General features: G+C 42.8%; 1 protein-coding gene across 2 annotated transcripts in view; it reads right to left on the reverse strand.

Annotated features, from left to right (window-relative positions):
- Window positions 1-21,570, reverse strand: part of LOC110533632 (cytospin-B) — a 136,175-nt gene that overhangs the window by 110,018 nt on the left and 4,587 nt on the right. For both annotated transcript variants that reach the window (XM_036990047.1, XM_036990048.1), the window contains exons 2-3: window positions 16,935-17,123; window positions 15,223-15,358 (exon numbers count right to left, since the gene is read on the reverse strand). In XM_036990047.1, the coding sequence (XP_036845942.1) occupies window positions 15,223-15,358; window positions 16,935-17,099 (301 nt within the window). In that variant the 5' untranslated portion in view covers window positions 17,100-17,123. The remainder of the gene's footprint in view (window positions 1-15,222; window positions 15,359-16,934; window positions 17,124-21,570) is intronic.

Raw genomic sequence — 21,570 nt, forward strand, 5'->3', positions numbered from 1 at the left:
AAGGGAAATGCTAAGACAATATGGTTACTGTACACAAATCTATGTCCGTCCAATACTAACTGTAGGCCTACTATTTGTTGAGGTTTGTTGGATGAAGCTATTCTTCACAAATATACTACTGACACAGCTGATTCAAAACAGAACCTAACTGATGGTTAGGCCTACCAACAATTAATCACTAGCAGAAATCTGGAATGTCCTTGGTCATACACAGTACCAGTCAAAAGTTTGCACACACCTACTTATTCAAGGGTTTTAATTTATTTTTACTATTTTCTATATTGTAGAATAATTGTGAAGACATCAAAACTATGAAATAACACATATGGAATCATGTATTAACCAAAAATATGTTAAACAAATATTTTATGAGATATTCTTCAGCAAGTAGCCACTACTTGCCTTTCTGACAGCTTTGCACACTCTTGGCATTCTCTCAACCAGCTTCATGAGGTAGTCACATGGAATGCATTTCAATTAACAGGTGCGCCTTGTTAAAAGTTAATTTGTAGAATTTCTTTCCTTCTTAATGCGTTTCAGCCAATCAGTTGTGTTGTGACAAGGTAGGGTTGGTATACAGAAGATAGCACTATTTGGTAAAAGACCAAGTCCATATTATGGCAAGAACAGTTCAAATAAGCAAAGAGGAACGACAGTCCATCATTACTTTAAGACATGAAGGTCAGTCAATGCGGGAACATTTCAAGAACTTTGAAAGTTTCTTCAAGTTCAGTCACAAAAACCATCAAGCGCTATGATGAAACTGGCTCTCATGAGGACCGCAACAGGAAAGGAAGACCCAGAGTTACCTTTACTGCAGAGGATAAGTTAATTAGAGTTACCGGTTTCCAAATTAGCAATTAACTGCACCTCAGCTTGCAGCCCAAATAAATGCTTCATATAGTTCAAGTAACAGACACATCTCAACATCAGCTGTTCAGAGGAGACTGCGTGAATCAGGCCTTCATGGTTGAATTGCTACTAAAGTACACCAATAAGAAGAAGAGACTTGCTTGGGCCAAGAAACACGAGCAATGGACATTAGACCAGTGGAAATCTGTCCTTTGGTCTGATGAATCCAAATTTGAGATTTTTGGTTCCAACTGCCGTGTCTTTGTGAGACGCAGATATTTGTGAGACGGATGATATCCTCTTGTGTGGTTCCAACCGTGAAGCATGGAGGAGGAGGTGTGACGGTGCTTTGCTGGTGACACTGATTTATTTACAATTCAAGGCACACTTAACCAACATGGCAACCACAGCATTCTACAGCAATACGCCATCCCATCTGCTTTGTGCTTAGTGGGACTATCATTTGTTTTTCAACAGGACACCCTCCAAGCTGTGTAAGGGCTGTTTGACCAATAAGGAGAGTGATGGAGTGCTGCATCAGATGACCTCGCCTCCACAATCACCCGACCTCAACCAAATTGAGATGGTTTGGGATGAGTTGGACCACAGAGTGAAGGAAAAGCAGTCAACAAGTGCTCAGCATTTGTGGTAACTCCTTTAAAACTATTGGAAAAGCATTCCAGGTGAAGCTGGTTGAGAGAATGCCAAGAGTGTGCAAAGCTGTCATCAAGCCAAAGGGTGGCTACAATGAAGAATCTAAAATCTATTTTGATTTGTTAAACACTTTTGGGGTGTTAAACAAATGATTCCATATGTGTTATATCAAAGTTTTGATGTCTTTACTATTATTCTACAATGTAGAAAATAGTACAAATAAAGAAAAACCCTTGAATGAGTAGGTGTGTCCAAACTTTTGACTGGTACTGTATGTCCAGGTATTCGGGAAGCCATGAATATACTTTAACACGTGTATTTTATCACAGACAAAGAGGCAAGCGTGACCTAACGGGATTCATCATCATACAGTGGGGCAAAAAAGTATTTAGTCAGCCACCAATTGTGCAAGTTCTCCCACTTAAAAAGATGAGAGAGGCCTGTAATTTTCATCATAGGTACACTTCAACTATGACAGACAAAAGGAGAAAAAAATCCAGAAAATCACATTGTAGGATTTTTTATGAATGTATTTGCAAATTATGGTGGAAAATAAGTATTTGGTCACCTACAAACAAGCAAGATTTCTGGCTCTCACAGACCTGTAACTTCTTCTTTAAGAGGCTCCTCTGTCCTCCACTCGTTACCTGTATTAATGGCACCTGTTTGAACTTGTTATCAGTATAAAAGACACCTGTCCACAACCTCAAACAGTCACACTCCCAACTCCACTATGGCCAAGACCAAAGAGCTGTCAAAGGACACCAGAAACAAAATTGTAGACCTGCACCAGGCTGGGAAGACTGAATCTGCAATAGGTAAGCAGCTTGGTTTGAAGAAATCAACTGTGGGAGCAATTATTAGGAAATGGAAGACATACAAGACCACTGATAATCTCCCTCGATCTGAGGCTCCATGCAAGATCTCACCCCGTGGGGTCAAAATGATCACAAGAACGGTGAACAAAAATCCCAGAACCACACGGGGGGACCTAGTGAATGACCTGCAGAGAGCTGGGACCAAAGTAACAAAGCCTACCATCAGTAACACACTACGCCGCCAGGGACACAAATCCTGCAGTGCCAGACGTGTCCCCCTGCTTAAGCCAGTACATGTCCAAGCCCGTCTGAAGTTTGCTAGAGAGCATTTGGATGATCCAGAAGATGATTGGGAGAATGTCATATGGTCAGATGAAACCAAAATTGAACTTTTTGGAAAAAACTCAACTCGTCGTGTTTGGAGGACAAAGATTGCTGAGTTGCATCCAAAGAACACCATACCTACTATGAAGCATGAAGGTGGAAACATCATGCTTTGGGGCTGTTTTTCTGCAAAGTGACCAGGATGACTGATCCGTGTAAAGGAAATAATTAATTTGTTCTTAACTGACTTGCCTAGTTAAATAAAGGTTAAAAAAAATTTAAAAAAAAAAAAAATGGGGCCATGTATCGTGAGATTTTAAGTGAAAACCTCCTTCCATCAGCAAGGGCATTGAAGATGAAACGTGGCTGGGTCTTTCAGCATGACAATGATTCCAAACACACCGCCCGGGCAACGAAGGAGTGGCTTCGTAAGAAGCATTTCAAGGTCCTGGAGTGGCCTAGCCAGTCTCCAGATCTCAACCCCATAGAAAATCTTTGGAGGGAGTTGAAAGTCCCTGTTGCCCAGCAACAGCCCCAAAACATCACTGCTCTAGAAGAGATCTGCATGGAGGAATGGGCCAAAATACCAGCAACAGTGTGTGAAATTCTTGTAAAGACTTACAGAAAATGTTTGACCTCTGTCATTGCCAACAAAGGGTATATAACAAAGTTTTGAGAAACTTTTGTTATTGACCAAATACTTTTGTATTCCACCATAACCACATTCCTACAATGTGATTTTCTGGATTTTTTTCTTCTCATTTTGTCTGTCATAGTTGAAGTGTACCTATGATGAAAATTACAAGCCTCTCATCTTTTTAAGTGGGAGAAATTGCACAATTGGTGGCTGACTAAATACTTTTTTGCCCCACCGTATATGCCTCAAACCTGTATGTATGGAATTCAGAACACCTCCCAACGTATACAGTACAGTAGGAACAGCTAGAGCTGGGGCAGAAAAACAAGTCTACTGAGTTCTACCAACCTTTACCTCAGGTTAAGTCAGCCAGTCAGTCAGAGATAGTTAAAGTAGGCCTAGTGTGATCAGCCCCTGGCTGCTCCACCCTATTCAGTGGTATTCACACACAATGCTGCCAAACCCATGAAATAGCACAGCATTCCTCCACATTGTAAGACTAAATATTGCTCAGTTAATTCAGTTATGCCCTGCCTGGCCAGCCACACCCACACTGGAGGGTAGGCACAGCACATGCACACACGCACCTACACGTTTTCTGTTGAAATGAGCAGCCAGCCAAGCAAAAACAGCAGCAAAGACAGACAGGCAGCAGACTAAACAACAGCAGGCTGTATAAAGAAGTAACCTCCTCTGACGCAGCATCAGCAGCAACAACATACTTCAGACTGGGACCCTGTAAACAATCAAACATTCCACTTTTTAATTCTACTTTCAAAGACCTTATGCTTAGTTCAGTCAAAACACAGACAGGGTTTATATAACAGCTAGGCCTAAGTGTTTAGTTTGTTATTCACACAAATTAATTAGAGGAGTGGAGCCTGGTTTAACTGTGTGATGAACAAAAGTCTGAGCAAAGGAAAATAGCCAAAATGTTTAGAAAATGCAACCTAAAATGGATGACTGCTGTAATTGAGAGATCTATCTTTATGATTGATGTGTCCAGTATGTGTCCTGTGGGTGAAAGTGTGATACAGTTACAGTATTATACTGTCACAATGACAGAGTATCGGGTTAATTTGCTGAGGTTGTTGTTGAGGTTCAAACACAGTCAACTCAGTCAAACATACTGAGCACTGGGTGTTCTTTTGTTCCAGCGCCTCATTTTCACCCATGTGACTGACTGACAATCCCTAACACACACACACACACACACACACACACACACACACACACACACACACACACACACACACACACACACACACACACACACACACGAACAGTAAAACATCAAAATAATTAAAATCTCTCAAAAGAGAACAATGATGAGCATTCTTTCCCTTTCCATTATAGCTGCTATTGAAAAATAAGTCCTGATTTCTGTATCATGACAGAACAAATGGCCACAGTTCAGAGAGCTAATCAGGGGTTGTTAGAGGGGCAGACGATAAGAATGTCCACTCACTGTGTCAGGTTTTGCCCCAGAAACATTAAGAGTCATAAGACAACTACCTGCATCCCAACAGGCCAGCGAGACACAGAACAGTTATGGAAAATAAAGAGGGGATTTCGGGGAAAGGGGCGGCTTGTGTTCTGGACCTTGAGCAGTTAGGCAAATCAGAGTGATGATCTACGGCCCTCTAGTGTCCATCAGGGGACATTTCACCCTATAACCCCATGCCCTCAGAAAGTATTCACACCCCTTGATCTTTTCCCCATTTTGTAGTGTTACAATCTGAATTTAAAATGGTTTAAATTTAGATTTTTTTTCAGAAGCCTACACACAATACTCCATAATGTCAAAGTGTAATTATGTTTTAATTTTACAAATGACTTAAAAATGAAAAGCTGAAATGTCTTGAGTCAATAAGTATTCAACCCATTTGTTATGGCAAGCCTAAATAAGGTCAGGAGTACAAATTTGATAAAGAAGTCACATAAGTTGCATGGACTCACTTTGTGTACAATAATAGTGTTTAAAATTATTGGCTACCTCATCTCTGTACCCCACATATACAATTATCTGTAAGTGTCACGCCCTGATCTTTTTCACCTGCCTTTATGATTGTCTCCACCCATCTTCAGGTGTCACCTGTTTTCCCCATTAGTCACTGGGTATTTATTCCTGTGTTCTCTGTTCGTCTTGTCAAATCAACCAGCGTGTTTTTCCGTGCGCCTGCTTTTTCCTTATCTCTGTTTTTCTAGTCCTCCCAGTTTTGACCCTTGCCTGACCTGATTCTGAGCCCGCCTGCCTGACCATTTTGCCTGCCTTGACCTCGAGCCTGCCTGCCACTCTGTACCTCCTGGACTCTGACCTGATTTCTAATCTTTCGCCTGTCCATGACCTGTCTCTTGCCTGCCCCTTGGATTATAATAAATATCAGACACTCAAACCATCTGTCTCCCGTGTCTGCATCTGGGTCTCGCCCTGTATTGTTATAGTAAGGTCCGTCAGTCGAGTAGTGAATTTCAAACACTGATACAACCCCAAAGACCAGGGAGGTTTTCTAATGCCTCGCAAAGAAGGGCACCTACAGTGCCTTGCGAAAGTATTCGGCCCCCTTGAACTTTGCGACCTTTTGCCACATTTCAGGCTTCAAACATAAAGATATAAAACTGTATTTTTTGTGAAGAATCAACAACAAGTGGGACACAATCATGAAGTGGAACGACATTTATTGGATATTTCAAACTTTTTTAACAAATCAAAAACTGAAAAATTGGGCGTGCAAAATTATTCAGCCCCCTTAAGTTAATACTTTGTAGCGCCACCTTTTGCTGCGATTACAGCTGTAAGTCGCTTGGGGTATGTCTCTATCAGTTTTGCACATCGAGAGACTGACATTTTTTCCCATTCCTCCTTGCAAAACAGCTCGAGCTCAGTGAGGTTGGATGGAGAGCATTTGTGAACAGCAGTTTTCAGTTCTTTCCACAGATTCTCGATTGGATTCAGGTCTGGACTTTGACTTGGCCATTCTAACACCTGGATATGTTTATTTTTGAACCATTCCATTGTAGATTTTGCTTTGTTTTGGATCATTGTCTTGTTGGAAGACAAATCTCCGTCCCAGTCTCAGGTCTTTTGCAGACTCCATCAGGTTTTCTTCCAGAATGGTCCTGTATTTGGCTCCATCCATCTTCCCATCAATTTTAACCATCTTCCCTGTCCCTGCTGAAGAAAAGCAGGCCCAAACCATGATGCTGCCACCACCATGTTTGACAGTGGGGATGGTGTGTTCAGCTGTGTTGCTTTTACGCCAAACATAACGTTTTGCATTGTTGCCAAAAAGTTCAATTTTGGTTTCATCTGACCAGAGTACCTTCTTCCACATGTTTGGTGTGTCTCCCAGGTGGCTTGTGGCAAACTTTAAACAACACTTTTTATGGATATCTTTAAGAAATGGCTTTCTTCTTGCCACTCTTCTATAAAGGCCAGATTTGTGCAAAATACGACTGATTGTTGTCCTATGGACAGAGTCTCCCACCTCAGCTGTAGATCTCTGCAGTTCATCCAGAGTAATCATGGGCCTCTTGGCTGCATCTCTGATCAGTCTTCTCCTTGTATGAGCTGAAAGTTTAGAGGGACGGCCAGGTCTTGGTAGATTTGCAGTGGTCTGATACTCCTTCCATTTCAATATTATCGCTTGCACAGTGCTCCTTGGGATGTTTAAAGCTTGGGAAATATTTTTGTATCCAAATCCGGCTTTAAACTTCTTCACAACAGTATCTCGGACCTGCCTGGTGTGTTCCTTGTTCTTCATGATGCTCTCTGCGCTTTTAACGGACCTCTGAGACTATCACAGTGCAGGTGCATTTATACGGAGACTTGATTACACACAGGTGGATAGTATTTATCATCATTAGTCATTTAGGTCAACATTGGATCATTCAGAGATCCTCACTGAACTTCTGGAGAGAGTTTGCTGCACTGAAAGTAAAGGGGCTGAATAATTTTGCACGCCCAATTTTTCAGTTTTTGATTTGTTAAAAAAGTTTGAAATATCCAATAAATGTTGTTCCACTTCATGATTGTGTCCCACTTGTTGTTGATTCTTCACAAAAAAATACAGTTTTATATCTTTATGTTTGAAGCATGAAATGTGGCAAAAGGTCGCAAAGTTCAAGGGGGCCAAATACTTTCGCAAGGCACTGTATTACAAAAAAATTAAAAAGCAGAAATTGAATATTTCCTTTGAGCATGGTGAAGTTATTAATTACACTTTAGATGGTGTGTACATACACACAGTCACTACAAAGATACAGGCGTCAGTTGCTGGAGAGGAAGGAAACCGCTTAGGGTTTTCCCAATGAGGCCAATGGTGACTTGAGGCCAAACAGCTACAGAGTTTTTAATTGCTGTGATAGGAGAAAACGGAGGATAGATCAACAACATTGTAGTTACTCCACAATACTAACCTAATTGACAGAGGGAAAAGGAAGCCTTTACAGAATAAAAATATTCCAAAACATGCATCCTGTTTGCAACAAGGCAGCAGTAATGTAATACTGCAAAAAAATTGGCAAAGCGATTAACTTTTTGTCCTGAATACAAAGTGTTACGTTTGGGGCAAATAAAACACGAGTACCACTCTCCATATTGTCAAGCATAGTGGTGGCTGCATCATGTTATGGGCATGCTTGTAATTGTTAAGGACTAGGGAGTTTTTCAGGAAAAAAAGAAACGGAATGGAGCTAAGCACAGGCTAAATCCTAGAGGAAAACTTGGTTCAGACACTGTTAAATTAATTCACCTTTCAGCAGGACAATAACCTAAAACACAAAGCATGCTCTCTCTAATTCTCTCTTTCTTTCTCTCTCTCGGAGGACCTGAGTCCTAGGACCATGCCTCAGGACTACCTGGCATAATGACTCCTTGCTGTCCCCAGTCCACCTGGCCGTGCTGCTGCTCCAGTTTCAACTGTTCTGCCTGCGGCTATGAAACCCTGACCTGTTCACCGGACGTGCTACCTGTCCCAGACCTGCTGTTTTCAACTCTCTAGAGACAGCAGGAGCGGTAGAGATACTCTTAATGATCGGCTATGAAAAGCCAACTGACATTTACTCCTGAGGTGCTGACTTGTTCTGTTATAATCTCCACCCCGCACATCCAGAAGAGGACTGGCCACCCCTCATAGCCTGGTTCCTCTCTAGGTTTCTTCCTAGGTTTTGGCCTTTCTAGGGAGTTTTTCCTAGCCACCGCTTCTACACCTGCATTGCTTGCTGTTTGGGGCTTTGGGCTGGGTTTGTGTACAGCACTTTGAGATATCAGCTGATGTAAGAAGGGCTATATAAATACATTTGATTTGATTTGATTTGAATACTTACAGTACCAGTTAAAAGTTTGGACACACCTACTCATTCAAGGGTTTTTCTTTATTTTTACTATTTTCTATATTGTAGAATAATAGTGAAGACATCAAAACTATGAAATAACACATAACCAAAGAAGTGTTAAACAAATCAAAATATATTTAATATTTGAGAAGCCACTATTTGCCTTGATGACAACAACTTTGCACACTCTTAGCATTCTCTCAACCAGCTTCACCTGGAATGCATTTCAATGAGAAGAAGAGACTTGCATGGGCCAAGAAACACAAGCAATGGACATTAGAACGGTAGAAATCTGTCCTTTGGTCTGATGAGTCCAAATTTGAGATTTTTGGTTCCAACCGCTGGGTCTTTGGGAGATGCAGAGTAGGTGAACAGATGATCTCCGCATGTGTGTTTCCCACCGTGAAGCATGGAGTAGGAGGTGTGATGGTGTTAGGGTATTTTGCTTGTGACACTGTCATTGATTTATCTAGAATTCAAGGCACACTTAACCAGCATGGCTACCACAGCATTCTGCAGCGATACGCCATCCCATCTGGTTTGCGCTTAGTGGGACTATCATTTGTTTTTCAACAGGACAATGACCCAACACACCTCCAAACTGTGTAAAGGCTATTTGATCAAGGAGAGTGATGGAGTTCTGCATCAGATGACCTGGCCTCCACAATCACCCAACCTTAACCCAATTGAGATGGTTTGGGATGAGTTGGACTGCAGAGTGAAGGAAAAGCAGCCAACAAGTGCTCAGTATATGTGGGAACTGCTTCAATACTGATGGAAAAACATTCCAGGTGAAGCTAGTTGAGAGGATGCCAAGAGTGTGCAAAGCTGTCATCAAGTCAAAGGGTAGCTACTTTGAAGAATCTAAAATCTGTTTTGATTTGTTTAACACTTTTTTGGTTACTACATAATTTCATATGTGTTATTTCATAGTTTTAACGTCTTCACTATTGCTCCTTACAATGCAGAAAATAGTAACAATAAAGAAAAACCCTTGAGTGTCCAAACTTTTGACCTGTACGTCACCGCACTGTGTGTGATTATTTCACACAGACAGGCGACTGAGCATATAAGAAGCCAACTACAATATTTGATAGGAAGCAGTGATATATCAGAATAATATTGATACTTGGCCATTCATTTACTCTATGTAGGAAGGACCCAGAGTTGAAATGTTATTTTCAGGTGGAAAATTGTTTTATAAGGTTAACAATAAAAGAGGAAGTAAAAGGGAACTGTGAGTGTGAGGTGCAATATCAACAATAGATGGGGTAAAGAGGTAAATCGAACTCGACCAAAACAATGGAATTGCCATGGAAACTTGTGGGGAAAAGGGCCATGGGGGAAAGATCTCAAATCTCCTCATTGCTCCCCAGCAAAAGTACCCTACATTTAGGCTACTGTTTACAGTGCATTCAGAAACTATTCAGACACCTTCCCTTTTCCCACATGTTGTAATGTTTTAGCCTTATTCTAAAATGTATTAAATACATAATACCCTGTAATGACAAAGCGAAAACAGGTTTAGAAAATGTTGCTAATTTATTACAAATAAAAAACAGAAATACCTTATTTACATAAGTATTCAGACCCTTTGCTATGAGACTCAAAACTGAGCTCAGGTGCATCCTGTTCCCATTGATCATCCTTGAGATGTTTCTACAAATTGATTGAGTCCACCTGTGGAAAATTCAATTGATTGGACATGATTTTGAAAGGCACACACACCTGTCAATATAAGGTCCCACAATTGACAGTGCATGTCAGAGCAAAAACCAAGCAATGAGGTCAAAATAATTGTCTGTAGAGCTCCGAGACATGATTGTGTCAAGGCTCAGGTCTGGGGAATGGTACCAAAAAATGTCTGCAGCATTGAAGGTCCCCAAGAACACAGTGGTCTCCATCATTTTTAAATGGAAGAAGTTTGAACCACCAAAACTCTTCCTACAGCTGGCCGCCCAACCAAGCTGAGCAATCGGGGGAGAAGGGCCTTGGTCAGGGAGGTGACCAAGAACCCGATGGTCACTCTGAAAGAGCTCCAGAGTTCCTCTGTGGAGATGTGAGAAACTTCCAGAAGGACAACCATCTCTGCAGCACTCCACCAATCAGGCCTTTATGGTAGCCTTGCCAGATGGAAGCAACTCTTCAGTAAAAGGCACATGAAGCCCGCTTGGAGTTTGCCAAAAGGCACCTAAAGGACTCTCAGACAATGAGAAACAAGATTCTATGGTCTGATGAAACCAAGATTGAACTCTTTGGCCTGAATGCCAAGTGTCACGTCTGGAGGAAACCTGGCACCATCCCTACGGTGAGGCATGGTGCTGGCAGCATCATGCTGTGACAATGTTTTTCAGCAGCAGGGACTGGGAGACTAGTGAGGATCGAGGGAAAGATGAACGTAGCAAATGAAAGAGAGATCCTGCTCCAGAGTGCTCAGGACCTCAGACTGGGGCAAAGGTTCACCTTCCAACAGGACAATGAACCTAGGCACACAGCCAAGACAACTCAGGAATGGCTTTCGGACAAGTCTCTGAATGTTCTTGAGTGACCCAGCCAGAGCCCGGACTTGAACCCGATCAAACATCTCTGGAGAGAAACCTGAAAATAGCTGTGCAGCGATGCTCCCCATCCAACCTGACAGAGCTTGAGAGGATCTGCAGGGAAGAATGGGAGAAACTACCCAAATAAAGGTGTGTCAAGTTTGTAGCGTAATCGCTGTAAAAGGTGCTTCAAAAAAGTACTGAGTAAAGGGTCTGAATACTTATGTAAATGTGATATTTCAGTTTTTTATATACATTTGCTCAATTTTCTACAAACCTGTTTTTGCTTTGTCATTATCGGGTATTGTGTTAGATTAATAAGGGGGGAAAATAATTTAATTAATATTAGAAAAAGGCTGTAACGTAACAAAATGTGGAAAAAGTCAAGGGGTCTGAATACCTTCTGAATGCACTGTCTCCATGTACTTCACACTGTTGAGGTAGAAATCGGAGTATAATGCTTGTATGGAAGTCAAATCCAACACATGTTCATGTCATCGTCACCAGTCAACTGAATTACAGTTAAAAACGATTTACCAACATCACCAATTTCTGTATGCTAGCTATGCTAACTAGCTTACAGTGGGGCAAAAAAGTATTTTGTCAGCCACCAATTGTGCAAGTTCTCCCACACTTCAACCATGACAGACAAAATGAGAAGAAAAAAATCCAGAAAATCACATTGTAGGATTTTCTATGAATTTATTTGCAAATTATGGTGGAAAATAAGTATTTGGTCAATAACAAAAGTTTATCTCAATACTTTGTTACATACCCTTTGTTGGCAATGACAGAGGTCAAACGTTTTCTGTAAGTCTTCACAAGGTTTTCACATACTGTTGCTGGTATTTTGGCCCATTCCTCCATGCAGATCTCCTCTAGAGCAGTGATGTTGTGGGGCTGTTGCTGGGCAACAGGGACTTTCAACTCCCTCCAAAGATTTTCTATGGGGTTGAGATCTGGAGACTGGCTAGGCCACTCCAGGACCTTGAAATGCTTCTTACGAAGACACTCCTTCGTTGCCCGGGCGGTGTGTTTGGGATCATTGTCATGCTGAAAGACCCAGCCACATTTCATCTTCAATGCCCTTGCTGATGGACGGAGGTTTTCACTCAAAATCTCACGATACATGGCCCCATTCATTCTTTCCTTTACACGGATCAGTCATCCTGGTCCCTTTGCAGAAAATTATGTTTCCACCCCCATGCTTCACAGTAGGTATGGTGTTCTTTGGATGCAACTCAGCATTCTTTGTCCTCCAAACACGACGAGTTGAGTTTTTACCAAAAAGTTATATTTTGGTTTCATCTGACCATATGATATTCTCCCAATCTTCTTCTGGATCATCCAAATGCTCTCTAGCAAACTTCAGACGGGCCTGGACATGTACTGGCTTAAGCAGGGGGACACGTCTGGCACTGAAGGATTTGAGTCCCTACGGCGTAGTGTGTTACTGATGGTAGGCTTTGTTACTTTGGTCCCAGCTCTCTGCAGGTCATTCACTAGGTCCCCCTGTGTGGTACTGGGATATTTGCTCACCGGGGCGATTTTTGACCCCACGGGGTGAGATCTTGCGTGGAGCCCCAGATTGAGGGAGATTATCAGTGGTCTTGTATGTCTTCCATTTCCTAATAATTGCTCCCACAGTTTATTTCTTCAAACCGAGCTGCTTACCTATTGCAGATTCAGTCTTCCCAGCCTGGTGCAGGTCTACAATTTTGTTTCTGGTGTCCTTTGACAGCTCTTTGGTCTTGGCCATAGTGGAGTTTGGAGTGTGACTGTTTGAGGTTGTGGACAGGTGTCTTTTATACCGATAACAAGTTCAAACAGGTGCCATTACTACAGGTAACGAGTGGAGGACAGAGGGCCTCTTAAAGAAGAAGTTACAGGTCTGTGAGAGCCAGAAATCTTGCTTGTTTGTAGGTGACCAAATACTTATTTTTCCACCATAATTTGCAAATAAATTCATAAAAAATCCTACAATGTGATTTTCTGGATTTTTTTCTCCTAATTTTGTCTGTCATAGTTGAAGTGTACCTATGATGAAAATTACAGGCCTCTCTCATCTTTTTAAGTGGGAGAACTTGCACAATTGGTGGCTGACTAAATACTTTTTTGCCCCACTGTATATGAACAGGAGTTGGCATTTAGCAGTCACTTCTTCTAATCCTGAAAACGTCAACATTTTATGCAGCGAAAACAGCCAAATATATCCAAATCAAACTTAAGTAATCACATTGTGGGTCTGTTACAACACATAAATCAAGACAGATTTGACAATTATCCACTTAGTTAGATCAGATTTGTTGAATGTGCGCCAATCTGGTCAATAGAACGGTCTGCATTCCATTGACTTTTTTACCGCATCTATCAAACCAAGCATGATAGAATGTTTGAATTTTGAATGTTTGTTGCTCAGAGTCAGTGTTGATTTAAAACCATTCTATTTCATTTCCATGGTGATTCTAAATCATACGAATACACTGATATTTGAATAAGATGATATCAGAATAGAACAACTTCAATGGAATGTTTAAGTTTAGAATGTTTAGTAGTTAGCCGTAAATGTTGATTGGAACTCCGTTTTGGTGGCAACAACCCCAGGACTACAAGTCTGATTTGCTTTTGCTATGATCGATCCAGTTTTAATGATTTTATTTTTTAGCCCTTTTTCTCCCCAATTTCGTGGTATCCAATTGGTAGTTACAGTCTTGTCTCATTGCTGCAACTCCCGTACGGACTCGGGAGAGCCGAAGGTCGAGAGTCGTGCGTCCTCCGAAACACAATCCAACCAAGCCAGCTGCACCAATGTGTCAGCGGAAACACCGTACACCTGGCGACCGTGTCAGCGTGCACTGCGCCCGGCCCGCCACAGGAGTCGCTAATGCGCGATGGGACAAGGACATCCCTGCCGGTCAAACCCTCCCCTAACCCGGACGACGCTGGGCCAATTGTGTGCCACCCCATCGGTCTCCCGGTCGCGGCCGGATGCGACAGAGCCTGGCCTCAAACCCAGAATCTCTAGTGGCAGAACTAGAACTGCGATACAGTGCCTTAGATCAATGCACCACTCGGGAGGCCACAGATCTTAATTTGAGCCAGTTTGCTATGGCAGGAATATAATCCTGCAGCAACAGAAAATTGAACCTTTATGTGGATTATAATTATTGGATTTTTTTATGTAGCGGTTGATACATTTTCCATTAGGGGAAATCAAGTCTGACATTTAAAGTGGAAATTACAAACTTTAGAAGCCTTTTTAAACCTTGAATACACTACAAAAGTGTGATCAAATTAAGATCCTACATCTGTATATCCAGCAATATGTACAGGCTGGACCATGAATGGCATGCATAGCACAGATGGAGGCAAACGGCCCGGGTCTCTGTCAGTGCGAGCCGTACTGGACGTATCAGCTCAGACACATGGCTATGATCCTTGAGCACAGCTAGCACCTCCCTGAGCAGAAGCAGAGGCGCCTGGTCGACTTGTACAAGGAGGTGAGGCACAGGTTTCTCTTTTACAGAGTGACAGTGAAAGAGACCCTAGATAGACTCATACAAGAAGAGAGGAGAAAGGCTTGGGTGTGAGTTCTAAAACCAGTGGCTCTTTTCTAATGAAGTAATGTGAATGCACTGTACCCATGTTGAATTACATTGTTGTAGTAGTAGTAGTAGTAGTAGTAGTAGTAGTAGTAGTAGTAGTAGTAGTAGATAAGATTAGATAAAATGCGATAAGTTAAGTTGTTATTTTACTATGAATACATTGCATAAATAATACATTTGAATTTAACCATAAACAATTATTATGAGTCTTGTGTGTGTGGTCTGAGTGTACTGATCTATTTTTAAAACTGTACCTTTATTTAGGCAAGTCAGTTAAGAACAAATTCTTATTTACAATGACGGCCAGGGAACAGCAGGTTAACTGCCTTGTTCAGGGGCAGAACGACAGTTTTTTCCTTGGCAGCTCGGGGATTTGATTCAACAACCTTTCGGTTACTGGCCCAAAACTCTAACCACTAGGCTAACTGCCAGCCCTATCGTCTATGGTCCCCTACCTGAGAGGCTGCGAGGTCTCGCGTCGGCCAGGTCAGAGATGGCCCCTGTAGTGACAGTCTTCTTCATTCGGGAGCCTGTGGCTACTGCCCCCAGGGCAGGCTTGGCCAGGGTGTCATCACTACTGGCTCTCTTCAGCTATAAGACACACATACAACATACAGTCTGTGAGGACAGACACTGGGAGACGAGAAGCAAGTACAGGGAGTGAAGATTTAATGGACAAAAGGACATATAACAAAACAAGAACAGCGTCTGGACGGGGGAACAAAACGACACTAATGTAGACACGGGGAAGAAACTGAGGAAGTGACAAATATAGAGGAGGCAATCAATAAAGTAATAGACTCCAGGTGAGTCCCATGAAGCGCTGAGGCGCGTAACAATTTTTTATTTCACCTTTATTTAACCAGGTAAGCTAGTTGAGAACAAGTTCTCATTTGCAACTGCGACCTGGCCAAGATAAAGCATAGCAGTTCGACACATACAACAACACAGAGTTACACATGGAATGAACAAAACATACAGTCAATAATACAGTAGAAAAAAAATAAAACAAAGTCTATTTACAGTGAGTGCAAATAAGGTCAAATAAGGGAGTTAAGGCAATAAATAGGCCATGGTGGCGAAGTAATTACAATACGGCAATTAAACACTGGAATGGTAGATGTGCAAAAGATGGATGTGCAAGTAGAGATACTGTGGTGCAAAAGGAGCTAAATAAATAAATACAGTATGGGAATGAGGTAGATAGATGGGCTGTATACAGATGGGCTATGAACAGGTGCAGTGATCTGTGAGCTGCTCTGACAGCTGGTTCTTAAAGCTAGTGAGGGAGATGAGAATCTCCAGCTTCAGTGATTTTTGCAGTTCGTTCCAGTCAGTGGCAGCAGAGAACTGGAAGGAAAGGTGACCAAAGGAGGAATTGGCTTTGGGGGTGACCAGTGAGATATACCTGCTGGAGCGTGTGCTACGAGTGGGTGCTGCTGTGGTGACCAGAGAGCTGAGATAAGGCGGGGCTTTACCTAGCAGAGACTTGTAGACAACCTGTAGCCAGTGGGTTTGGCGACGAGTATGAAGCGAGGGCCAGCCAACGAGAGCGTACAGGTCGCAGTGGTGGGTAGTATATGGGGCTTTGGTGACAAAACGGATGGCATTGTGATAGACTACATCCAGTTTGCTGAGTAGAGTGTTGGAGGCTATTTTATAGATGACATCGCCAAAGTCAAGGATCGGTAGGATGGTCAGTTTTATGAGGGTATGTTTGGCAGCATGAGTGAAGATGACAGGTGTGCGTAAGGATGGGCTGCCTGGTGCCCTCGAGCGCCATAGAGGAGGAGCGGGCTTGACACAGTCAGGGATTAGGAAACCACAGATTACCTTACCAATTGGAAAACTACTAGTAAACTACTCAATCTACTAGTATGAAATTGTAATAGCACTCATACTGTACTATAGTGAGATATGTTGTCAGTCTATGCTTTGTGACACCCAACCGAGGTCAGAGTGTCTGCAGGAGATGCAGAGGTAGATTAATGCAATTGAACATTATCAATTATCCAAATGAACAGAGTGGCTCTTAGACAAAGTAAAGGGGTGGTAACTTCCCCCATCTCCCTCCCACCTGTCCCACTTGCAACCTCCCACCATTCATTAAGGAGATGTTGGGTGTGTTCAGTGGTGTGAAGTTACTCTCCTGTCTGGTATAACTCACCCTGCTGAGGCGCAGGTCTGTGGCCAGGGTGTTGGAGGACCTGGATGTCTTGATGCCTGTAGCTGTGGTGGAAGTGGTGGTAGAGAGGGCGAGGGAGACTTGCTTGGCCCTCTCTTGAAGCCCTGGCTTGGGTAGCCCCACCTTGGCGGAACCCCCTTTCAGCATGGCTCTGTCTGCTATACCTGCAGCCTACGAGAGAGAGAGAGAACAGGGTATACATTTTATTATGGATACATGGGTATGACAAAAAATGCTTCAGTCATTATGACCTCTGCTGGTTTAAATTAAATCATTTCATTATGGGTTTACTCTATTTAGCCTATTTCAATAAAAACTATTAAATATGGCCCTCAGTAGTAGACATAGAATTCCAGATCCACATCAAAATAATGTGCAGGAAAATATGTACAGGAAAAGAGTCCTACATCTAATCAAGTAGACCTTGGGTACATTTGGTAAAGTTGTAAAGAGAAAGGGCCTTTGTATCTGAGAGAAGAGAGAGTCCAGAGTGAAGGGATGGTTAGAGGATATGGTGCTGCCACTGATGGCATATCAGCCTGTGCTATGACATACAAGACACAAGTCAACAGTAGGTAGTCTGAGCAGAGTGAGAGGGCAGCCGAGGAAGTGAGACTATCACAGCTGGTCAGGACACTTCCTGTTACAGAACTGAGAAAACACAGCCTCCTGTCAGATATCCTCCAATCAGATATCCTTCGACACCACTGGGACTGGGAAATCAAATGTAACACAACACACCCAGATCACAGCACACTAGTTGGTGGTAGGTGGTTTGGATTCACTTAACTAGGGGAATACGCAAATTGGAATTCAATCATATAACATCTCATTTTGAAGCACAAAAAAAGTAAATAATACAATACCATCCCTGACATACCTTAAGAGAACATTTTGACATTCGCCATATGGTTAGTGAGAAAGTCCACATTGCAAATGTACGGTCCCTTACTAGACGTCCGACCAAAGTTTCTAAAATTCGCGGACGGCGTCGGGCCGTGCAGCAGGGCCGGATCTTCCAGGAAGTCATCAAACGAACTCTCTCGGACATCCGGTTTCCGTTTTATAAAATGTTCAATTTATTTAAATTTTTCCGCTCTCCCGGTAAATCCCACAAGAGGGCGAATGGAATCCTATTGCAAATGCACAAAACATCACCAATCACAACGTGGCCTTATCTCCTAAACGGAAAAGATTTCGAAGACGAAACTTGGTGAGCATAGGTTTGGCATAATGGGCAGTTGGCCCCGAACAAGATGGCGTCTAGGCCTCAACGGTTTTTGAGTTATGGCCATTTTTCTGGGATTAAAGGTAAAAAATGAAAATAGAGCAATAATTTTTCCGCTTCACGTCAAAGTAAATGAACCTATGGTGTCAATAAAAAAGAACCAGCCATTTATCTATCGTAATTTAAGAGAAATCGTACAATGTAAAAAGTTACAAATCCAGTTGCAGCGTGTTCAGACTAATCTTTTTGAATTGTGTTTCCAAGCTATGCGAGATTTCTGTGATTTTCTGAAATAACACACACATTCAAACCTCTGCAAATAAGTCAGTTCTTAACATAAAGACTTAAAACTCCATATTCTATAAGTGCCTACCCCAAGGAGGATATGTGTTCACTTTCAGCTTCCTGTGTAAACCGGAAGTGCCTTAAAACGGTGTCATAGGTGCTGTTTCGAAGGGTTAAAAAGGTCTGATCTTTTCAAAACTTCACATGTGTTATTAGGCAACCCTCATGAACTGTAAATCAGTCATTTCTCCCAACAGATGTCAAAGAAAAGCTCTCTCTCTCTCTCTCTCTCTCTCTCTCTCTCTCACACACACACACACACACACACACACACACACACACACACACACACACACACACACACACACACACACACACACACAGCAAGGATGGAGTGACAAAGTGCGGTGCTTAAAGACACTCAGAGCCTGCAATGGCATTACCATAATCTCTAGGCTGTGCCGATGTAGCCGATGTGAAATTGCTAGCTAGTTAGCGGTGGTGCGCGCTAGTGGCGTTTCAATCGGTGACGTCACTTGCTCTGAGACCTTGAAGTAGGGGTTCCCCTTGCTCTGCAAGGGTCGCGGCTTTTGTGGAGCGATGGGTAACGATGCTTTGAGGGTGACTGTTGATGTGTGCAGAGTGTCCCTAGTTTGCGCCCAGGTCGGGGCGAGGGGACGGACGTAAAGTCTATACTGTTATATTGATGCTGTTGACCCGGATCACTGGTTGCGGCGGAAAGAGGAGGAGGTAAAAAGGGGGGTGAGTGTAGCCGATGTGAAATTGCTAGCTAGTTAGCGGTGGTGCGCGCTAGTGGCGTTTCAATCGGTGACGTCACTTGCTCTGAGACCTTGAAGTAGTGGTTCCCCTTGCTCTGCAAGGGCCGCGGCTTTTGTGGAGCGATGGGTAACGATGCTTCGAGGGTGACTGTTGACGTGTGCAGAGCGTCCCTGGTTGGACGCGAACCTATACTGTTACACCGAGTTCAACAAGATGCCCCGCTAGACCGTAGCTTGCTCGGTCTGAGCTCATAATGAAGCCTGGCCCTAAATTGCAGGTGCTTTTGGGTGACAGTGAGAGAACCGTTAGGGTGAGAAGCACAATTTGACCTCAGGTACGTTCCTGAGGTCCTCCCGATCTGTGCAAGCCTAACCTTGACCATGTGGCATTAACCCTTAACAGTAAATCAGGGTTTTTTGATCTCACAGATTACAGTGGTTAAAGTGGAAGTGGTTAAAATCACACTAAAAGTGTTTTTCCATACCCAACCTGATGTTTGATAGAAATAGTGCATTCAACCCTGTGTGGTGCGTAGAGACAGACAGAGCCTGCAATAGTTACCTTTGTTCGAACTATTAAAGAACCGTCAGACCTAGAGGTCTGAAACTTTAGAAACATGTTCTACAGCTCAGGTCGATAGTGCGTGATGAGTTATGTGGCTCTAGAAGGTTCCTTCATGGAGAAACAGCCTCGTACATTTGCAATGACTTCAATTCATTTTGACCATTACGAAAATGACGACATTTAGCAAAGTCCCAGAGTTGCAAGACTAGGTCCATTGAAACCGGCTCGGCCCATAGAGACGGACCCCAACGTTTCTGTCAGATAGCTCATTCAAGGACCCCATAGCAAGGCATGGAAAAAAGTGGATTTTCAGCACCAATTATCAAGCCGAAACTTGGGATTCGGGGTCGCCTCAGCTAGGCCTACATATAATGATAGAACTGGACCTGCAGCTAGAACATAACTATGTGTTTTATGGTTTTATTATGGTTTGAACAGAAGGCACTGTGAATTTTGGGCCTGCTCTGAAATATGCGATAGTTTGCTTCTAAACGAGTTCGAAAAAGTGGGTGTGGTGTCAGTTTGCATCAGTTTGGTGTCAGAATGCACAGTGCATTTGCAATATGATTCAACAGGGAAAAAACATCACCAAATGGACATGATGAAATCAACACAACGAGTGATGGAGAGGAACCACTTTCACTGCCCGACCATCCCGAGTTCATCAGGCCAGTCAATTTTGCATTTCTGCAGTATTTTTGAGCATGATAAATTCGTGATGGTAAATGCACATTGAAACATACTGCAAATGCACAGCCGTGCACATAGTGATTGGAACGGGTTACCAGGAGCACATTTTTAAATGGTTTGTAATGCCATTAAGGGGTAGCAAGGGGTCCACGGCTGGGTAGGGAGCACCCCCCACCCGTGCCCATCCAATAGGGGGCGCCCCACTCTTTACTGTAATGACCTGTACCACTGTTCGCTGTGGAACTGACTCATTGATTTGAACCAAGGTGGGGAGGTGAGGTCTCAGAGAAGGGTATCCCAATCATTACTGACTAACACGCACGCATAACACACTCACACAATGTTAGAGTGAGTGTGCCTGTGAACGGAGATACCCGACACTTTGGTGTCCTCCATCAATAAAAGGGGTCGGCTGAGTGCAGACATCCCCCTCCCCCACTCTCTGATCTAAATTATTATAATTCTTGCAGCATTTTCCTCAGCGTTTACCCTACTTACTGCAGCACACAGTATAGACCTCAAGTTAACATTTACATTGGAAGAAGTCCCATTTAGAATCAAATCGAGTGGTTCTCCGAGGTACTTAAACCCTACAATGAACTAAATAGCTGGATAATATAAATAAATTGCTGGATGGATGTGTTCTTCAAACATTAACAATTAGTCTACCTCTAACGCTGCAAGGCATATAGCACATTTAACGTGACATTGTACAAGCAGCCCACATCCTATTTTAGCCCAGTCTTTCTCACAACCTCCAGGGGTGTATAATGACAGGCAGCCTGAGCAGGAATTAAACAAGCTGGCTTCACAGCAAAACCATCTACCCAGATCTGAGTTCAAATGGTATTTTAAATCTTTCAAATAGTTTGAGCTGTTCTAGAGTTCCAGGTGGGTGGGTGTTTGCACTTTTGGGACTTTTCCCTTAGTTCCATTACGCAGGGAAAGTTAAATCATGTGCACCTAAAGTTTTTCATAGACCTCAAATACTATTTGACTCCTTTGAACCCAGGTCTGCTGATTGATAGAAGGTGGTTGTCTCCTTAGAAAAGTTCCCACTGCTACCTTTTT

The sequence above is a fragment of the Oncorhynchus mykiss genome, chromosome 10 (genome assembly GCF_013265735.2).
Source record: "Oncorhynchus mykiss isolate Arlee chromosome 10, USDA_OmykA_1.1, whole genome shotgun sequence".
Taxonomy (NCBI): domain Eukaryota; kingdom Metazoa; phylum Chordata; class Actinopteri; order Salmoniformes; family Salmonidae; genus Oncorhynchus; species Oncorhynchus mykiss.